The sequence below is a fragment of the Bombina bombina genome, chromosome 2 (genome assembly GCF_027579735.1).
Source record: "Bombina bombina isolate aBomBom1 chromosome 2, aBomBom1.pri, whole genome shotgun sequence".
Lineage (NCBI taxonomy): Eukaryota > Metazoa > Chordata > Amphibia > Anura > Bombinatoridae > Bombina > Bombina bombina.
Genome location: NC_069500.1, coordinates 505,261,957 through 505,282,761, shown reverse-complemented (window position 1 = coordinate 505,282,761; position 20,805 = coordinate 505,261,957). Strand labels below are relative to the sequence as shown.

The 20,805-nt window shown below is 37.0% G+C and overlaps 1 protein-coding gene across 1 annotated transcript; it reads left to right on the top strand.

Annotated features, from left to right (window-relative positions):
• The first annotated feature begins 8,923 nt into the window (after window positions 1-8,923).
• On the top strand, window positions 8,924-20,007 carry PIP4P1 (phosphatidylinositol-4,5-bisphosphate 4-phosphatase 1). Its single transcript, XM_053702243.1, has 7 exons — window positions 8,924-9,145; window positions 12,138-12,328; window positions 12,558-12,664; window positions 12,765-12,873; window positions 12,985-13,037; window positions 13,113-13,203; window positions 17,699-20,007. The coding sequence occupies exons 1-7, from the start codon at window positions 8,989-8,991 to the stop codon at window positions 17,840-17,842; spliced, it is 852 nt and encodes a 283-aa protein (XP_053558218.1). The 5' UTR covers window positions 8,924-8,988; the 3' UTR covers window positions 17,843-20,007.
• The last annotated feature ends 798 nt before the right edge of the window (window positions 20,008-20,805 follow it).

Here is a 20,805-nt window from a genome sequence, read left to right as displayed (position 1 = left end):
CTGCCACTCCGGACACCGCCGCCACCTACATTATACCTATGAACCCCTAATCTGCTGACCCCAACATCGCCGAACCCTACATTATATTTATTAACCCCTACTCTGCCGCCCCCAATGTCGCCGCCACTATAATAAAGTTATTAACCCCTAAACCTAAGTCTAACCCTAACACAAACACCCCCCCCCCCCTAATTTAAATATAATCTAAATAAAATTACTACAATTAAATAAATTAATCATATTTAAAACTAAATACTTACCTATAAAATAAACCCTAATCTAGCTACAATATAACTAATACTTACATTGTAGCTAGCTTCGGTTTTATTTTTATTTTACAGGCAACTTTGTATTTATTTTAACTAGGTAGAATAGTTACAAAATAGTTATTAAATGGTTATTAACTATTTAATAACTACCTAGCTAAAATAAAGACAAATTTACCTGTAAAATAAACCCTAACCTAAGTTACAATTACACCTAACACTACACTATAATTAAATTAATTCCCTAAATTAACTACAATTAAATTAAATAAACTAAAGTACGAAAAACAACAAACACTAAATTACAGAAAATAAAAAAATAATTACAATTTTTTAAAACTAATTACACAATCTAATCCCCCTAATAAAATGAAAAGCCCCCCCAAAATAATAAAAATCCCTACCCTATACTAAATTACAAATAGCCCTTAAAAAAGGGCCTTTTGCAGGGCATTGCACCAATGTAATCAGCTCTTTTACCTGTAAAAAAAATTACAATACCCCCCCAACATTAAAACCCACCACCCACACACCCAACCCTGCTATAAAACCCACTCAATCCCCCCTTAATAAAACCTATCACTAACCCCTTGAAGATCACCCTATCTTGAGACGTCTTCACCCAACCTGGCAGAAGTGGTCCTCCAGACGGCCAGAAGTCTTCATCCGATCCGGGCAGAAGAGGACCTCCAGACGGGCAGAAGACTTCATCCAGACGTCATCTTCTATCTTCATCCATCCGGAGCAGAGCGGGTCCATCTTCAATCCAGCCGACGCGAGCATCCTCTTCAAACGAAGTCCAACTGAAGAATGAAGGATCCTTTAAGTGACGTCATCCAAGATGGCGTCCCTTCAATTCCGATTGGCTGATAGAATTCTATAGAATAGGAAAAATCCTATTGGCTGATGCAATCAGCCAATAGAATTGAAGTTCAATCCTATTGGCTTATCCAATCAGCCAATAGGATTGAGCTTGCATTCTATTGGCTGTTCCAATCAGCCAATAGAATGCAAGCTCAATTCTATTGGCTAATTGCATCAGCCAATAGGATTTTTCCAACCTTAATTCCGATTGGCTGATAGAATTCTATCAGCCAATCGGAATTAAGGTAGGAAAAATCCTATTGGCTGATGCAATTAGCCAATAGAATTGAGCTTGCATTCTATTGGCTGATTGGAACAGCCAATAGAATGCAAGCTCAATCCTATTGGCTGATTGGATAAGCCAATAGGATTGAACTTCAATTCTATTGGCTGATTGCATCAGCCAATAGGATTTTTCCTATTCTATAGAATTCTATCAGCCAATCGGAATTGAAGGGACGCCATCTTGGATGACGTCACTTAAAGGAACCTTCATTCTTCAGTTGGACTTCGTTTGAAGAGGATGCTCCGCGTCGGCTGGATTGAAGATGGACCCGCTCCGCTCCGGATGGATGAAGATAGAAGATGCCGCCTGGATCAAGACTTCTGGAGGTCCTCTTCTGCCCGGATCGGATGAAGACTTCTGGCCGTCTGGAGGACCACTTCTGCCCGGTTGGGTGAAGACGTCTCAAGGTAGGGTGATCTTCAAGGGGTTAGTGTTAGGTTTTATTAATGGGGGATTGGGTGGGTTTTAGAGTAGGTTTGGGTGTGTGGGTGGTGGGTTTTAATGTTGGGGGGTATTGTATTTTTTTACAGGTAAAAGAGCTGATTACTTTGGGGCAATGCCCTGCAAAAGGCCCTTTTAAGGGCTATTTGTAATTTAGTATAGGGTAGGGATTTTTATTATTTTGGGGGGCTTTTTTATTTTATTAGGGGGATTAGATTAGGTGTAATTAGTTTTAAAAAATTGTAATTATTTTTTTAATTTCTGTAATTTAGTGTTTGTTGTTTTTCGTACTTTAGTTTATTTAATTTAACTGTAATTAATTGTAGTTAATTTAGGGAAGTCATTTAATTATAGTGTAGTGTTAGGTGTAATTGTAACTTAGGTTAGGTTTTATTTTACAGGTAAATTTGTCTTTATTTTAGCTAGGTAGTTATTTAATAGTTAATAACTATTTAATAACTATTGTACCTAGTTAAAATAAATACAAACTTCCCTGTAAAATAAAAATAAACCCTAAGATGACTACAATGTAATTATTAGTTATATTGTAGCTATCTTAGGGTTTATTTAACAGGTAAGTATTTAGTTTTAAATAGGAGTAATTTAATTAATTGTAGTAATTTTATTTATATTTATTTAAATAATATTTAAGTTAGGGGGGTGTTAGGGTTAGACTTAGGTTTAGGGGTTAATATATTTAATATAGTAGCGGTGACGTTGTGGGCGGCAGATTAGGGGTTAATAAATGTAGGTAGGTGTCGGCGATGTTAGGGACGGGAGATTAGGGGTTAATAAATGTAGGTAGGTGTCGGCGATGTTAGGGACGGGAGATTAGGGGTTAATAAAATGTCACTAGTATTTGCGAGGCGGGAGTGCGGCGGTTTAGGGGTTAATATATTTATTACAGTGGCGGCGATGTCCGGTCGGCAGATTAGGGGTTACATTTTTTTATTTTAGTGTTTGCGATGTGGGGGGACTCAGTTTAGGGGTTAATAGGTAGTTTATGGGTGTTAGTGTACATTTTAGCACTTTAGTTAAGAGTTTTATGTTACGGCGTTAGCCCATAAAACTCTTAACTACTGACTTTTAAATGCGGTATCAGTCTTGACATGAGAGGCTGTACCGCTCACTTTTTCCAAGACTTGTAATACCTGCGTTAGGAAAATCCCATTGAAAAGATAGGATACGCAATTGACGTAAGGGGATTTGCGGTATGTTTGAGTCGCGGAAAAAAAGTGAGCGGTACACCTGTACCGGCCAGATTTGTAATACCAGCGGGGGTTAAAAAGCAGCATTGGGACCTCTCAACGCTGCTTTCTAAGGCTAACGCAAGACTCGTAATCTAGGCGTATTTTATTAGCATATTTTCCTCAAATTATATATGCAGTGTATTTAGTATGGGTTTATATGTTATTTTTCACATATACTCTCACACACACACAAGCATAATAATATTTAGTATTTATATAGCGCCTTTCTCCCAGTGGGACTCAAAGTGCTTTTTCAGCGCTCGCTCTCGGCTGAATAGTAATAGCTGTTATTATTACCCAATTTAATGGTACTCACTTTATTAACCTCAGCAGGATGAAGGGCTGCTGGGATTTGAACCTGTGACCTTGGAGGCTTTTTTGTAGTCCGAGCATTTACCAACTGAGCTACCTCACTGGCCTACACATACACGCATGTGTGTACACACACAAGCATACATAAGCATACATATATACACATACACACACAAGCATACATATATACACACACACACACAAGCATACATGTACACACACATACTTATATAAAACAAGAAAAGAACAAAAGTAATATATAAGAGGTAGTCTCACTTCTAAAGGGCCTTGTCTGTATATAATATATATGTCGGTCACTTAAAGGAGCAGTACTTAAGCATAAACGCTAAATTTAAATTATAAGGACATGGCCACCTAGGGGTGGATTTGTCCAAGAAAAGTATGCTTTTATGCACTGATTAAATTGTTGGCTTCATAGTGAAAAAGAAACAAAAAGTAAAAAATAACATTTATGCAGAATTTATTAAAAGACAGCAGGTATTGAAGGTATCTTGCTGCCTACTAGCAAATTAAAAACACTTCTGCTGTGTATATGAATCAATCCATTATAAATATAGACACAGTTAAGGATACTTTAATATCGGTTAGTTCTGATAATGACTTACTAGTCTTTATATATCATGGATGTACTTTTATCCAGGATGTACGCTTATGGCAGAGATACTCATCGTTACTGTGCAACTACTCAGGGGTTCATATACAAACCATAACTCTATTTCTAAGCTTAACTTTATGTCTGGACTAATAATGTTGGTTGCGTTACGCAATATATAGCATAACTTTACCGAATCCGACAGTAGAACAGACTTTTTGATAACTTAAGATCTATATACACAGTATTGGAATCCAGTCATTTTGGTCGACAAATCATATAGCTATTAGCAGACAGTTGGTTGCATGAGGCAACACATAATTCAGTGATATCCATTTAACAGGCACTACAGATATTTGGAGAAATCAGTATTGACTCAATACCAGAAGAAAGGAATACTGGTTAATTATCACACAACACCCAAATTAATACTGTTGATTGTATTATACAATATTCAATTCAAAATACATTTAATTAGCAGGCCAGTTATGAGATATATACCACACTAAGCATTGGCGATATAGCAATTAATTCCTGTAATACCTACCTGTAAATTATCACACTGCTTTCACGATTGCGATGTTTGAATAACACAATATACAGGGAGTGCAGAATTATTAGGCAAGTTGTATTTTTGTGGATTAATTTTATTATTGAACAACAACCATGTTCTCAATGAACCCAAAAAACTCATTAATATCAAAGCTGAATAGTTTTGGAAGTAGTTTTTAGTTATAGCTATTTTAGGGGGATATCTGTGTGTGCAGGTGACTATTACTGTGCATAATTATTAGGCAACTTAACAAAAAACAAATATATACCCATTTCAATTATTTATTTTTACCAGTGAAACCAATATAACATCTCAAAATTCACAAATATACATTTCTGACATTCAAAAACAAAACAAAAACAAATCAGTGACCAATATAGCCACCTTTCTTTGCAAGGACACTCAAAAGCCTGCCATCCATGGATTCTGTCAGTGTTTTGATCTGTTCACCATCAACATTGCGTGCAGCAGCAACCACAGCCTCCCAGACACTGTTCAGAGAGGTGTACTGTTTTCCCTCCTTGTAAATCTCACATTTGATGATGGACCACAGGTTCTCAATGGGGTTCAGATCAGGTGAACAAGGAGGCCATGTCATTAGATTTTCTTCTTTTATACCCTTTCTTGCCAGCCACGCTGTGGAGTACTTGGACGCGTGTGATGGAGCATTGTCCTGCATGAAAATCATGTTTTTCTTGAAGGATGCAGACTTCTTCCTGTACCACTGCTTGAAGAAGGTGTCTTCCAGAAACTGGCAGTAGGACTGGGAGTTGAGCTTGACTCCATCCTCAACCCGAAAAGGCCCCACAAGCTCATCTTTGATGATACCAGCCCAAACCAGTACTCCACCTCCACCTTGCTGGCGTCTGAGTCGGACTGGAGCTCTCTGCCCTTTACCAATCCAGCCACGGGCCCATCCATCTGGCCCATCAAGACTCACTCTCATTTCATCAGTCCATAAAACCTTAGAAAAATCAGTCTTGAGATATTTCTTGGCCCAGTCTTGACGTTTCAGCTTGTGTGTCTTGTTCAGTGGTGGTCGTCTTTCAGCCTTTCTTACCTTGGCCATGTCTCTGAGTATTGCACACCTTGTGCTTTTGGGCACTCCAGTGATGTTGCAGCTCTGAAATATGGCCAAACTGGTGGCAAGTGGCATCTTGGCAGCTGCACGCTTGACTTTTCTCAGTTCATGGGCAGTTATTTTGCGCCTTGGTTTTTCCACACGCTTCTTGCGACCCTGTTGACTATTTTGAATGAAACGCTTGATTGTTCGATGATCACGCTTCAGAAGCTTTGCAATTTTAAGAGTGCTGCATCCCTCTGCAAGATATCTCACTATTTTTGACTTTTCTGAGCCTGTCAAGTCCTTCTTTTGACCCATTTTGCCAAAGGAAAGGAAGTTGCCTAATAATTATGCACACCTGATATAGGGTATTGATGTCATTAGACCACACCCCTTCTCATTACAGAGATGTACATCACCTAATATGCTTAATTGGTAGTAGGCTTTTGAGCCTATACAGCTTGGAGTAAGACAACATGCATAAAGAGGATGATGTGGTCAAAATACTCATTTGCCTAATAATTCTGCACTCCCTGTACAGCTTAAAATATACTAAGAAAGCGGGTAGGTTTCTAAACTGCTAGTGATTCTAACAGCTGCTATACAACATAGAGACTAAATATTGCCTGACATAAGAGACATATATCTAAGTGGATACAATCTTATTGGGCATAATATAATTTTTATTATATTGAGCTAGCAAGCTTGCTAGAGATTATATAGAAAATTTGAGTATCAACTTTATATGACAATATGTATTTTCGCCTGTGAATAATTCTAATATTTATCTTGCAAAATCCTGTTATATACGGGATAGAAAATACAGTTTACGAATAACATAGAAACACTCACGTTATAGACCAACAACTACTTAGGAGAGCTGACACTGTACTAATATTTTGGTCTGTTGATCATTTAAATTACATAATTTTGCTGCTGCCATAAGTATAAATCCCTGTCGCGTATTGTGAAGCTACATACCTGGGAACATATTCTTATCTATAACCTGAGCAGAGTTCACCTAATTTACAAGTATTGGTACTGGGGTAATTTGATATACCATTACTGAATAAACTTCCCTAATCTCAGGTTATATAGAGTTACTCTTTGCTATTATAGGACTTTCTTATTGGTCCCGGATTATTATATTTAGAAGTATGGATAATAGATCTAGGTCAAGTGGTATACAAGCCCAAAGGGAGGCTAAGTTATATAATACCAGCAAATCCTGGATCATAGTACATCCATGATATATAAAGACTAGTAAGTCATTATCAGAACTAACCGATATTCATGTATCCTTAACAGTGTCATATATATATATATATATATATATATATATATATATATATATATATATATATATATATATAATGGATTCATATACACAGCAGAAGAGTTTTTAATTTGCTAGTAGGCAGTAAGATACCTTCAATACCTGCTGTCTTTTAATAAATTCTGAATAAAAGTTATTTCTTATTTTTTTTATTCTTTTTCACTATGAAGCCTACAATTTAATCAGTGCATAAAAGCATACTTTTTTTGGACATATCCACCTCTAGGTGGCCATGCCCTTATAATTGAAATATACACACACACACATACATACAAGCATACATATATACACATACGCACACAAGCATACATATACACACACACACACACACACACACATACAAGCATACATATATACACATACGCACACAAAGCATTCATATACACACACACACATACAAGCATACATATATACACATACGCACACAAGCATACATATATACACATACGCACACAAGCATACATATACACACATACGCACACAAGCATACATATACACACACACACACACACAAGCATACATATATACACATACGAAACAAGCATACATATACACACACACAAGCATACATATATACACATACGAAACAAGCATACATATACACACACACACACAAGCATACATATATACACATATGCACACAAGCATACATATACACACATACGCACACAAGCATACATATACACACATACGCTCACAAGCATACATATACACACATACGCTCACAAGCATACATATACACACACACACACATACAAGCATACATATATACACAAACACACAAGCATAGATATACACACACACACACACGTATACAAATACACAGACACAAGCATACATATACACACACATATATATATATATATATATATATATATATATATATATATATACACACACACATACACACACACAGGCATACATATACACACATGCACAAGCATACATATACACAAATACACAAGCTCTTCCCTCCTGACCTGCACACTGCCTGCCATACACTGGGACAAAGTGACGTTATCAGGACGATCACTTCCTCCAAGCCCTTGGCTGCAGTATAACAAGAGCGTGGGACAGTTCAACAGGAGCCGGGGACATTTCCGGGACATAATTTTTCCGGGGACAGACTCAATTTCGGGGGCTGTCCCCTAAAATTGGGAACGTCTGGTCACCCTATCCTTTACTCCTATTTCAGCATTTAAAATAGCTGACTTCGCCTGTGGTATAGACACCTATATTTAATATATGCTAAGTAAACACAGCCAGCAGAAGTTACACTCTCAGTGGGCTGCAAGATAGTAAAGTAATAAAATGATAAGTTTCCATTGTTCTGTCTATGTATTGAACTTTGGTGTTCCGGACAAATATAAGATAAGGAAGCAAGTCTGTGTACACAAAGTGATAACATAATGAGATATGATATTACCTGAAACTCAACCCATTGTAATAGACTGTGGGTTCAAATCACAAAACCAGCTACTTCATATACACAAATAATTTTGAAAATGCAATTTCTCAAATGTTGTATACTCTGCAGCTTATAAAACAAGTCATTGAAAATACATTAATGGAAAAACAATTCTACAGTGTACTGTCCCTTTAAGGGTAAGAACATTGAAAACTGGTCTGGTCACTAAGGGGTTAATAACAATGCATGCCGTCTAATTTTCATAGCAACTAGTATTGTATTTAGAAATAATGTGAAACACTGTATCAGCATAAGGACTGGCATAGCCAAATCCATAGCCTCTATAATAACACGGAAGTAAAGTTGCAATACAAAGCATCACGTGAAATTATGATGCGCTCGATCCCAAGATGTAAATGCACGTGACGATTAGGTTTGCCAGTCAGGGTCAGCACATGCGTAGAGATGGTCTCTAGGTTTACAGTGATTCTGCGCATGCGTTCCGCGCAGGCGCATTGTGAGGTGCGTCAGCAGACAGTAGAGGTACTAGGTAGCAGCAGAAGCTTAGTCGCCGGTGTATAGCGGGAGCGCAGGACATGGCGGACGGAGAGCGCTCCCCGCTCCTCTCAGACCTTAGTGATGGGGGAGGAATGGGTGCAGGTCTTGGACCTGGGGCTCCTTCTCCGGGCAGTGTGCTCCCCTCAGCTCCTCCGTATGGTGGTTCTGGGCCAGCCCCCAGCAACAAGCCGCAGGGTAAGTCTCCTCCCCATATGGTTTTATTCATGACGAGACCCAAGCCCATCTCATTACATATTCATTACATTTGCTATTTGGCCCATGTATTGAGGGCGTGTTTTTCGTAAATAAAACCGCCTTTTTATTGTGGGGCATGTATTTTATTGGCTGTGAGAGAAGTGGGGAGAAACTGATGGGTTGGCTACATTTATGGAGGGGGTCTACATGTATGTGTATATATATATATATATATATATATATATATTATACCTTACATGGCAAATAATAATGGATTTTATATATTTAGATGCAAACAAATATGAATGTTGTATTGTAGATATGGATAACATTTCTAAAATGACTAAAACTTTATTTTGCAGTATGTATTTCTAGCAGAGTAAAAATGACAGACCTAACTTAAAGGGACATTAAACCCAAATGTTTTCTTTCGTGATTTAGAAAGAGCATGCCATTTTAAACAAATTTCTAATTTACTTCTATTGTCTAATTTGCTTCATTCTCTTGATATACTTTGCTGAAAAGCATATCTAGATAGGCTCAGTAGCTGCTGATTGGTTGCAGCACATAGATGCCTCATCTGATTGGCTCACCCATGTGCATCGCTATTTCTTCATCAAAGGATATCTACATAATGAAGCAAATTAGATAATAGAAGTAAATTGGAATGTTGTTTAAAATTGTATTCTCTATCTGAATCATGAAAGAACATTTTTGGGTTTAGTATCCCTTTAAGTAAAAGTTGTTTATAAACTTTCCAATTTACTTTTATCATCAAATTCGCTTTGTTCTCTTGGTATTCCTTGTTGAAGATACACTGAGGTAGTAGGCTCATATGCTAATTTCTAAGCTCTTGAAGGCTGCCTCATATCGCAGTGCATTTTGGCAGTTTTTGATAGACTACACTAGTTCAGGTGTGCCATATAGTTACCATTGTGCTCACTCCCATTTATGAGTCTGCGCTGATTGGTTAAAATACAAGTTTGTCAAAAGAACTGAGATAAGAGGGGAAGTCTGCAGAGGCTTAGATACATGGTAATCATAGATGTTATGCAAAACTGAGGAATGAGTAATAAAAGGATGATCTTTTTGTGCAATAGAGTACACTGTCTCTTTAAATCAGGGCTATCAAGCTCAATGTATTGGGGGGCCACTGGCCAAATGTTGTTTTCCCATGGGGGGGGGGGGGGCACTTCAACCAAGTAAGTGCTCCGGAACTGGATATATTAAGAACTGGAAGTGACATTTTCCCAAGTAATGGTGAATGGTGGGAGTTGTAGCTTGCAATAGTCATACACAGTTGTCTATATGTATCTTGTGATTGCCAAGTGAAGTGATAATTATGGAAATGTATAACAAGGTAAAAAATGACATTTACCCTAGCAGTGCATGGTGGGAATCTACAATGGGAAATGTTTCTTTATATTTATCTTGTGAGTGCCTATATAGAATATCAACTATTTACACCTCTTAGAACCCTATTTTTTTTTAATGATTTACCTTGATGAAACTATCTTAAGGGCCACATATGGCCCTGGGGCCAATACTTTGAGACTACTGCTTTAAATCTTTGAGGTAGTTTATTAAGCAGCATATTTGCAATGTTGAGTGAAAAATGATTTGTAGATCCCTAAATTAGAAGAGAAATATTTATGTAAGACATTACAAAGTGTCACAACAATTATGCTGAATGGGTAGGATTTAAATCCTCTGTAATTATAGTCTGTGTATGGGTGCTTCATACATTTTAAATGGTTTAAATTGTTTACTTCCTGCTTACATTCTGTTTTATGTATAAGCATTTTTTGCTCCTAAGAGGACAAATATATAATTTAAATGTTGGGCCTAGAATTTAGTTTACGGTAAAAAAGAAATCTTTGTGTGTGTGTGTGTGTGTGTGTGTGTGTGTGTGTGTATATATATATATATATGTGTGTGTGTGTGTATATATATATATATATATATATATATATATATATATATATATATATATATATATATATATATATATATATATATATATATTATATCTATATCTCCAAATACCAACTTGTTCCCACAGGTGGGCATGCACCTGGGTGCAGACTTGAAAACAGTATAGGAACCAAATGAAGATGCACTCTCAGGACTTTTAACAGCAAAGTAAAGATTACTTTATTTGTGGAACGTTTTCGTGGATCAGGTCCCCTTCGTCAGCATAAACAATAGTGAACACAACCAAACTTATATAGTGTTTAAGATAACAATTCAAACCATACCTCAATCAAACAGTGGCGCCAAAAAGCTCCGGTCTGGAACGCTGCTTGCGTTCCACAGATCCGTCAAACCGGAAGTAATGCATATGTCACTTCCGGGAGGGAATGCCATATCATCAGTGAAAAAACATATATTCCTATAAAATGTACATAACCCTTGTAAAGCACCCCCATTAAAGGATAAAGCATGTGTCATGTTGAAAGACCAATGTGCATACTCAAAATGTATTACTCCTGCAGTCTATCATGGTGCCGTGTATATAGCGTGAGTTGCCATGGCAACGAATATACAAATCTATCAAGACCGGAATACAGATTGTAAGAATTACCAGTCATCGTCAAAAATGTGAATATGCCAAAGTAGATCCATAGCTGTGTCTATATACTTGTACCCTCTGGTGTCTGCACAACAACTTGGTTAAGTGACAAATACCTAAATTTACTTTGCTGAGAGTGCATCTTCATTTGGTTTATATATATATATATATATATATATATATATATATATATATATATATATATATATATATATATATATATATATATATATATATATATATATTCTAAATAAAAAAAAAAGTTAGCAGTGGGAGTAACATTTAAGGAAGCATGGCTTTCTGGGATGTGTTATACATTTTGTCTTAAAGGATATTCACAATTAGCTCCTAAAATAACATATGCCTGCTTAGTGTTTTATATTTGTGCCCATACCTGACAATTTTCTGTTTGCTCAACAGGCTTTTCAGTGTTTCCTGCTGCTCATAGCTCTGTTTTGCATGGTGAAGATCCCCCTCCCTATTCCCCTCTAACAAGCCCGGATAGTGGCTCTCCACCGATGATAAACTGCAGAGTCTGCCAATCGCTCATTAATGTGGAGGGAAAAATGCATCAACATGTGGTTAAATGTGGAGTGTGTAACGAGGCTACGGTAAGAAGGGGCTAAGACTGTGGCATGAGATGCAAAGAAGCAACCTTTAATATTAGGGAGTAATGATAATGGGGAAAAAAGTATATTATTGTAGGGAGCAAGGCAACTTATTATTCATAAAGTGAAAAAACCCCACCTTTATTTTAGTCAATGTAGAAGAATGCTCATACTCGGTGGATAAGGTTAGAAATACCTGTATTATTTATTATAAACATTTTTTTTTCTACAGCCAATAAAAAATGCCCCACAAGGGAAGAAATATGTGCGTTGTCCATGTAACTGTCTGCTGATCTGTAAAGTCACTTCACAGAGGATAGCCTGCCCCAGACCATACTGGTAAGAATTTAAATCATTATGGATGACTAATAATATATAATGGAATAATGTTACATGAATTGTTGGGGATGATTGAGTAACAAGTCTCTATTCTTAACAGTAAGCGAATCATTAACTTGGGTCCTGTGCACGCTGGTCCTCTAAGCCCTGAACCACACCCACCAAGGGGAGTGAGAGTGATCTGCGGTCATTGTCAGAACAATTTTCTGGTACTATGATGGGGATAGTTTTGGGCAGGGATCTTTGGCACCAATACTTACTTTCTTTCCTTTACACATATTTTTCTTATTCGTCACCACTCCCCTTAACTTTTCTTTCAGTGGACAGAGTTTACAGACCGGACTTTGGCTCGTTGCCCGCACTGCCGTAGAGTGTAAGTATTTTAATGATTGGGTTAATTCATTCGGGAAAAATTGGATAAGTCTCATTCTGTTTATTACTTTCAAAGGTCCTCCATTGGGCTGAGGTATCCTAGAAAAAGATGTGTATCCTGCTTTGTCCTGACTTTGTTACTGGCTGTGGGTGCAGCAGGACTTGTGGTGAGTGTTTTGCTTCTTGGTCTTATAAACTGAGAGACATTACATTAATTAAAGGGACATGTTTTTTATTATTATTGTTTAATTCTATAGTGCCACACAATTCCATAGCGCTGGGTACAGAAAGGAGTATACAATGACAAAGATTTGTGATAAGATACAGACTAAGTAAAACTAGTACAGAAGGAGAAGAGCCCTGCTCTGAAGAGCTTACAGTCTATTGGTTGAGGGTGCAGATACATAAGGTTTGGGGTAGCTTGTCACATGGATTGTAGTTGCAGCAGTGAGTCAAGGCAGTTCAAGAATTATTTTGGTTAGGATGAAAAACAGAGGAGAGATGGTAGAGAGATCTAAAGCTTTACAAGGTTTGAGACAGTCTTATGGAGAGGGGTAGAGAGTTCCAGATGACAAGAGCAGCGCGAGAAGTCTTGGAGGTGAGATAGGGACGTAGAGATAATAGGAGTGGAGAGACATAAGAGGGTTGATCAAAGAGGACAACTCAATGATTATTTGGAGCTGAGATAGGAAATATAGTTGGTAGTGAGGCTGAGTGCTTTTAATTGTATTCTAGAGTGTACAGTGAGCCAGTATAGAGACTGACAGAACAGCTGTCATGTATTGGATGTCGCGGAGAGGGGGGGAATAAGAAGCAGCTCAATTTTAGATACATTGAGTTGGAGGTAGTGTGAGGACATCCAAGAGGAAATTGCAGAGAGACGGTTGGTAATCGGGTTGAGTAAAGAGAGAGATATCAGGAGAGGAAAGATAGCTTTTGGTGTCATCTGCATGTAAGTGGTACTGGAAGCCAAAGTAGGATATAATTTTCCAAGAAGGAATGTATAGATAGAAGGGAGCCAAGATCCTAGTGGTACTCCTGAGAGAGGCAAAGGATCAGAGAATATTCTGTTAAAGGAAACGGTAAACGAGCGGTCTGAAAGATGTGAAGCAAACCATGAGATGGCTGTGTCTCGGATACCAAATCAATGTAGAATTTGTAAGAGGAGAGGATGGTCAACTGTGTCGACAACAGCGGATAGATCCAGAAGAGTTAGTAATGATAGTGTCCCTTTGCTTTAGCTTATAGCAGATTGTAGGGGATCAAGTAAGGAGTTATTTGAGAGAAATTGAGTTAGGCGATTTATAAGAGTAGTCGTTTTCAATAATTTGGAGGCAAATCTAAGTAAGGAGACTGGACGATAGTTAGAAGGGTTCAAGCCAGGGCTTTGTTAGGATTGGTGTGATTGGCGCACGCTTGAATGTATCGAGAAGTGTGCCAGTGGTTAAAGAGGCGAGTTAGAGTAGGGGTTAAAAAAGCAGAGAGAGGTAAGAAGTTGTGAAGGAATAGTATCAAGTGGACAGGTTTCGAGATGAGCAGATGATATGCGCATAAAGACCTCTTCAAGAAAGAAATTAAAATATTAAAGTAAATAACTTTTTAGAAATACATTATTGCTAATGAGACTTACATGTGAAATAGGCTTGAGCAATATATATGCTCTATTTTTTTTTTTAAATCAGAAATCCTTGTGCACACACTGTTTGCTGATCTTGGAGTTTAGGCAGCTGGTTAGTGGTGCAGACACATAGTGCCCTTGTCATCAGTCAAGCGTCTACATGGAGAGTAGTTATAAATCAGCATCTCTGTATGGTACAAGTATACCATCTTGGGGGTTTATAAAATGTCAATATATAAGGAAACAACTTCAGTGAAATATTTACATTTCACAATCTTGTACAGTTTTAGGAGCGGTATCACTAAATCCAATAAGGAAATAGTACAATTTAAATGCTTCAGCCAGGTTATTTAGTGGCTGAACATTATCACACAACATTAATCTTGAAGTAGTCACTCCATCTCCAAAGTTGTATCAGGGATAACAGGAAGCCGTCTCATGATCACCAACATAGGGTACTCACTCAATCTCCAGGGTAACAGACACCTTAAAGCTCCAGCACCAACAATATGGGGTGCAAGAGTTACCACACCCGTCAGCGGCAAGGAAACCTTCCCGGTGTACATACAGGATGCCTCCGTCTCCTCAATCCAAACTTCAATGGCATTCATCAGTATCAAACAAATGTTTATATGATGTGATCCGTATGAACTTTAACAGTTCCTTGCTAGCTATAGGGCAAAGCTCAACCCGAAAAGCTGGCAAAAATATTCAGAAAAAAATATGGATCGGAGATCTAAAAAAATTAAACTTTTATTACACATATTTGAATAAAAAAAAATAGCAAACACAAGGACAGAATTGGATCCAAGCGTCATACTAGAAATACACTGATATGCTGGGGCTTAAACTTAGATTTCAGCAGAAACACTCAAGGCTTTTGCTTTTATACCTGGAAAGCTGCCACTTTTTTGTAACCTGGGCAATGCATAGCTGAGTGCATATTAGGAAATGTGAATAGTCAAAACTTCATATTTCGATAGAGATAATTAGAAATATCTAAAAAAAAAAATGTTTAGCTTTTTGCTTATTTATTTGCATGTAACATCTTAATATATATTGTACTAAAGTTTAAAAAAACAATTATATAAGATGAGTTTTAGTGAAATAAAAAAAAAACTTTATATTTGCTTTTTAGTTGTTCTCTGCATGGCATGCATACAACACTTTACTCTTACATGCAGCTTGCACATAATCACTTTCCATATAGACAAAAGTATACACAATGCTGCAGAGGACAGAAAGCAGGTGATTTGTACAACAGCAGCCATTTTGAGTTGTTAAAAGGACATGAAACACTTTTTTTTTTTTCTCTTTTCTTTTGTGATTCAGAGAAAGCATGCACTTTTAAACAACTTTCCAATTTATTTCTATCATCTAATTTGTTTTGTTCTTTTGGTATCCTTTGTTGAAAAGCATATACAGATGGCCCTCGGTTTACAACGGTTCAATTTACACCGTTTCAGAATAACAACCTTTTTTCCAGTCATGTGACTGCTATTGAGAAGCAGTGCATTCATTAAAATAGCCAGTAGGTGGAGCTGTCTGCTTGTGTTGCAGCAAAGCCAAGCAAGCCGAAATTAATCAGTTGAACCAGAACTATCGAGCAGATTTCAAAGGAACAAGATCTTCCTGTCTATAAATCAGTCCAGATTGGAATGCATGGAAAGAACTTAGTTTAATTATATATTCTGTGTTGTGTGATTATTTTATTAGGTTTATAATGCTGTTTAACATTTAAAGTCTTCATTTCAAAGCTTTAAAATTAATGTATTAGGTGTTACTTATGACAATTTTGAGAGGGGCCTGGAACTTAACTCCCTCACTTCCCATGGACTTAAATTATAAACTGGGTTTCAATTTACAACGGTTTTGATTTACAACCATTCCTTCTGGAACCTAACCCCGGCGTAAACTGAGGGCTACCTGTATAGATTGGTAGCTGCACATGTAGGCCTCGTTATTGGCTCACCTACGTGCATTGCTGTTTTTTCAACAAAATGTGCTAAGAGAAGGAAGTAAATTGGAAAGTTGTTTAAAATAGTAGTCTATCTAAATCATGAAAGAAAGAAAAATGCGTTTCATGTCCCTTTTTAATGACAAATGAGTTACATAACCATGCCATGTGTATGAACTTTGGTTCTGAAAGAAAAACTAAAATGTCACGTTTGTACAGTTTTTAACTTGATTCACAGGCTTTGGTTAAAGCCTTTGCTACCTGGAACTTCAGAGAAAAACCTGCCCTAATTACTGGAGAATTTTTGGTATGACTCAGTTTAAACAGAAATAGAGATTTTGATTTTTTTTTTTTATTTACTTATGAAAATTATATATTTTTAAACTAGATAACCCAAGGTATTGATCTTGGTATTTTTGATGCCACTATTTGGCCACCAAATATGGTCATATAATTTTTTTTTACAAATTTTAGGTTTCTCACTGAAAGTATTACACTTAATTACTGCAGTCATATGACAAACGGTTGTAAAAGCTTCTCTTGGATCCCCTTTGTTTAGAAATAGCAGAAATGCATTGCTTTGTCATGGTTTTTGGCAATTAGAATGCTGCTGATTGCAGCTGCGCACCTTACTTGAAATTGCTTGTGGTTAAGGGGTTAATCATTTAGCTTGTAAGGTTACTTTTTGATGCAGAGTAGAGATTACCCTCTGTAGTGATCAGACAATCTTCCTTCATATGGTAGTGGCGCACAGATCATGCTTTACCATGTGAAGGCAGATACTGGAAGCCCAGGAACAGCAGCTCACTTGACAACCTAGACTGCTTGGGCTTCTAGCAGTTTGGACGTAGATCTAAGTTATGCGGTACAATGGGTGGACTATGTACCACATGAAGTAGATCTACATCCATATTGTAGAAGGGGTTAAAAAAGTTTTTAAATGTTTGTAGCAATCCCTTATTTTTACTGTTGCATAAACCTACATTAAGCACATACAGTTCATGATTATGAGATCCTATATTTACGAAGATATTGCAAGCATTTTGAACAATCCTGCAAGTATTTTAACACTTTCTTTTACTCTAAGGTTGGTACTTGGATTGTGGCAAGAAGACAACCTGGAATTTATGCCTCCTGGGTTATCCTTATACTGCTTACACTACTATGTATGGGTCGCGCCATCTACTGGGCATGCATGCGGGTCAGTCACCCAGTCCAGAGCTGCTCATGAGCTCATTCAGATCTGATTCGCTTTGCTCCCTTCCATCCTCACCGTGGCGGCCATAATGGCTTGAAGAGACAAAGGTGGTGAATACAGCAGCAGCTTACAGCCTGGAGACTGAATATGTCACTTCTGTGTATAGCAGTGCCGAGTATGGTTACACATAGCCAATATTTGCCTCTGCTGTTAGTTAACCTATTTGTTGCTATGGAGTTGCAGTGATGTGCCCTGTAGCTGCATATAATTTAATCCCTCTCTTATTTATCCTATAAATTGTAGCAATGTAACAGAGTCAGCATGTTAAGGCTTGAAGCTGTCTGTTATAGCAAATTCAGAACAGGATTTTAAAATTAACGAGAGGCAGCTATGGAAGTGTGTAGATATACTTGATAGTAAAACACAGCTCAGTGGTATAATTTTTAAGTGAACATAAACATTTTCCCTTCTAATGAATAGTATAGGCCTAGAAAATTCAGTTTCTGGGAGGGTGTTAGTTCTTAAATAATCTTTCTATCTCGTGGGTAACTTTGTCTGTTTATTGCACCTTAACCTCTTCTTCTTTTCTGAAAAGTGAGAGTGATTACTTATCACTCTGTTTCAAAAGAGTCCAAAAGAATGTTTCACCTTTCTCTAGAGTGGCATTGAGAATACTATGTCTTTACTCATTTGCTGCTAGTGGTGCCTACTGTGTTGGAACGATTTGACCTTTCATCTAAAAGGGACATTAAACTTGAAAAATATCTGCAATTCATTAAATGCATTGCAGTTACTATAATGTCAGTGCTTACCTGTATTGTTGTTTGTTTGTTTTTAAAGTTTTATATCCTGTGTTCAGCCTCCCGTCTGTTACCTGTTTACATTCTGTGCTGCCAGCCTCCAGTCCTCATATTGATATTTATTTTTATTTTTTTACATCCAAGAGCAGACTAGCTTTATGACTAGGTAACATGACGCCTGCTCCAAAGAATCTCACAAGAGATGCCTGCAGTTCACTTTTTATTTCAGAGTGATTGCATGTGGCTCTGTGGTGACAATCTAAGGAGTGAGGTATGGGATATTGTTGGCTGAATAACCAACTACATGGACAAGGGGGCTAGCATCGCTGAGTGTAATCAAATACCTGAGGGGAGTGCAGGGCAAAGGATTACATTTTGTTTTTCAGACTGCTGCAGTTAAGCATTGACATAGCAATGTTTCATTGTATTACAGAATTTTTTCAAGTAAATACTTTTTATTTTCACTTAATATAATTTTGTATCTAATAATTTATGTTAATTTGATGCTCATAATACTAGAGCTTGCAGAATGCTTGGATTCAGTGCTAGTCCTTCCTGCTTCTCCTTTCCATTTTCCTGCTTCTCATTTTGTTGTGCAAATGCGACTTATGGGAAAGCAGGGCTCTGCTGCTCCAGAAGTGGTACAGGATTAGCAGGGAATCTGAGTATGTCTGCTTCTATATTATCAAACAGGGCATCATATAAATACTGCTTCCTCATTTCTGTCAAGGGTGCAGTCGTTGTTTAGACACTTTACCAACATCAAACATTATTACTTTAGGTGGAACTTTAAGAACACTGGAATTTTCACCTCTGTTTCTGGCTAATCCTCAAAGCTGAAATCTGATGTGTTCAGTTTCTCAAGTGTCACAAACAAGCTTGGTTTTGAGATTATCTGTGCTTCCTTAGGTTAGGGAAGCTGAAATGCTTACCGGCCATATTATTTGGGCATGTGTATAATGTAGCTTGTTTGTTCCACTTGTGGAAGAATGGATGCTTGCTGTCCCTTTTCAAGTACCATACATAAAGCTATAACTGGGTCATCTAATTTCAGGTTTTTTTGAGGATATTGCATGGAATAAAATAATAACAAACAGCAGGACTGCCTCCTAATTGAAGAGCAAATCAATTAATATTGATATTTGTCCAGTTAAATAATTTATGACTCTACTTTGTATGGGGCCTAAGGGACGGACCAGCTACTCAAAGCCGAATACAATTAACCATTGGAATATTGTGCATCTCAAGGCTGCAGCCTGGGTCCAATCTGTTTTTATTTTTGTGCAAGTGTACATAATTGCAGCTAAGTTGTAAATCATGTTTTTTCTGATTTACTGCTGTGTGTCCAGCAAATGTATTAAGCTTAAAACTGAATATAAAGTTTTTTGTTTCTTTTTACTTCAAATTGTTTTTAATGTTTTTTCTCCATGATGCTCTTTAACCACCTCTAACTGTCTAGCTATAAGATAATGTTAAACGGACAGTACACTGTAAAATTGTTTTTCCTTTAATGTATTTTCAGTGACTTGTTATACCAGCTGCAGGGTATAAAATATTTGAGAAATTGCATTTTCAAGTTTATTTGTGTATATGAAGTAGCTGGTTTTGTGCTTTGAAACCACAGCCTATTACAATAGGATGAACTTAAAGGGCCACTGTAAGTAAATATTTTCTATGCCTGTTACTAACTAACTACCCCAAATACGCTTTTTATCAATAGCATTTCATTAACATATCTCTACCGTATATCAGAAATCTTGTCTGCAAATTTAATTGTTTTCCAAACCCACTCCGTGGGTTTCCTTTGCTCTGTACCAATCCGTTTACAATACCTAGGTTTCAAAATGGCGCTTTAAACACAATTTCATTGGTTTAAGTATTTTGAACACACAGTGCTGAAAATAGTGGGCAGGATAACGTGACATCATCGGGGAATAAAATATATAACTTTTATAACGTTATGAAACTTTGGTTTGGATAAAATATAGGTCAGTAGGTTTTAATTAATGTTTATTAACTTTAATATGTTAGTTGTTTGGCTTAAAATTTATAACAGAAAGTAATCCTTTAAAGGTGATATCAGATCTCATTATGTCATAAGTTTGTGTACACAGACTTGCTTCCTTATATTATATTTGTTTGGAACACCAAAGCTCAATACATAGAGATAACAATGGAACATTATCATTTTATTGC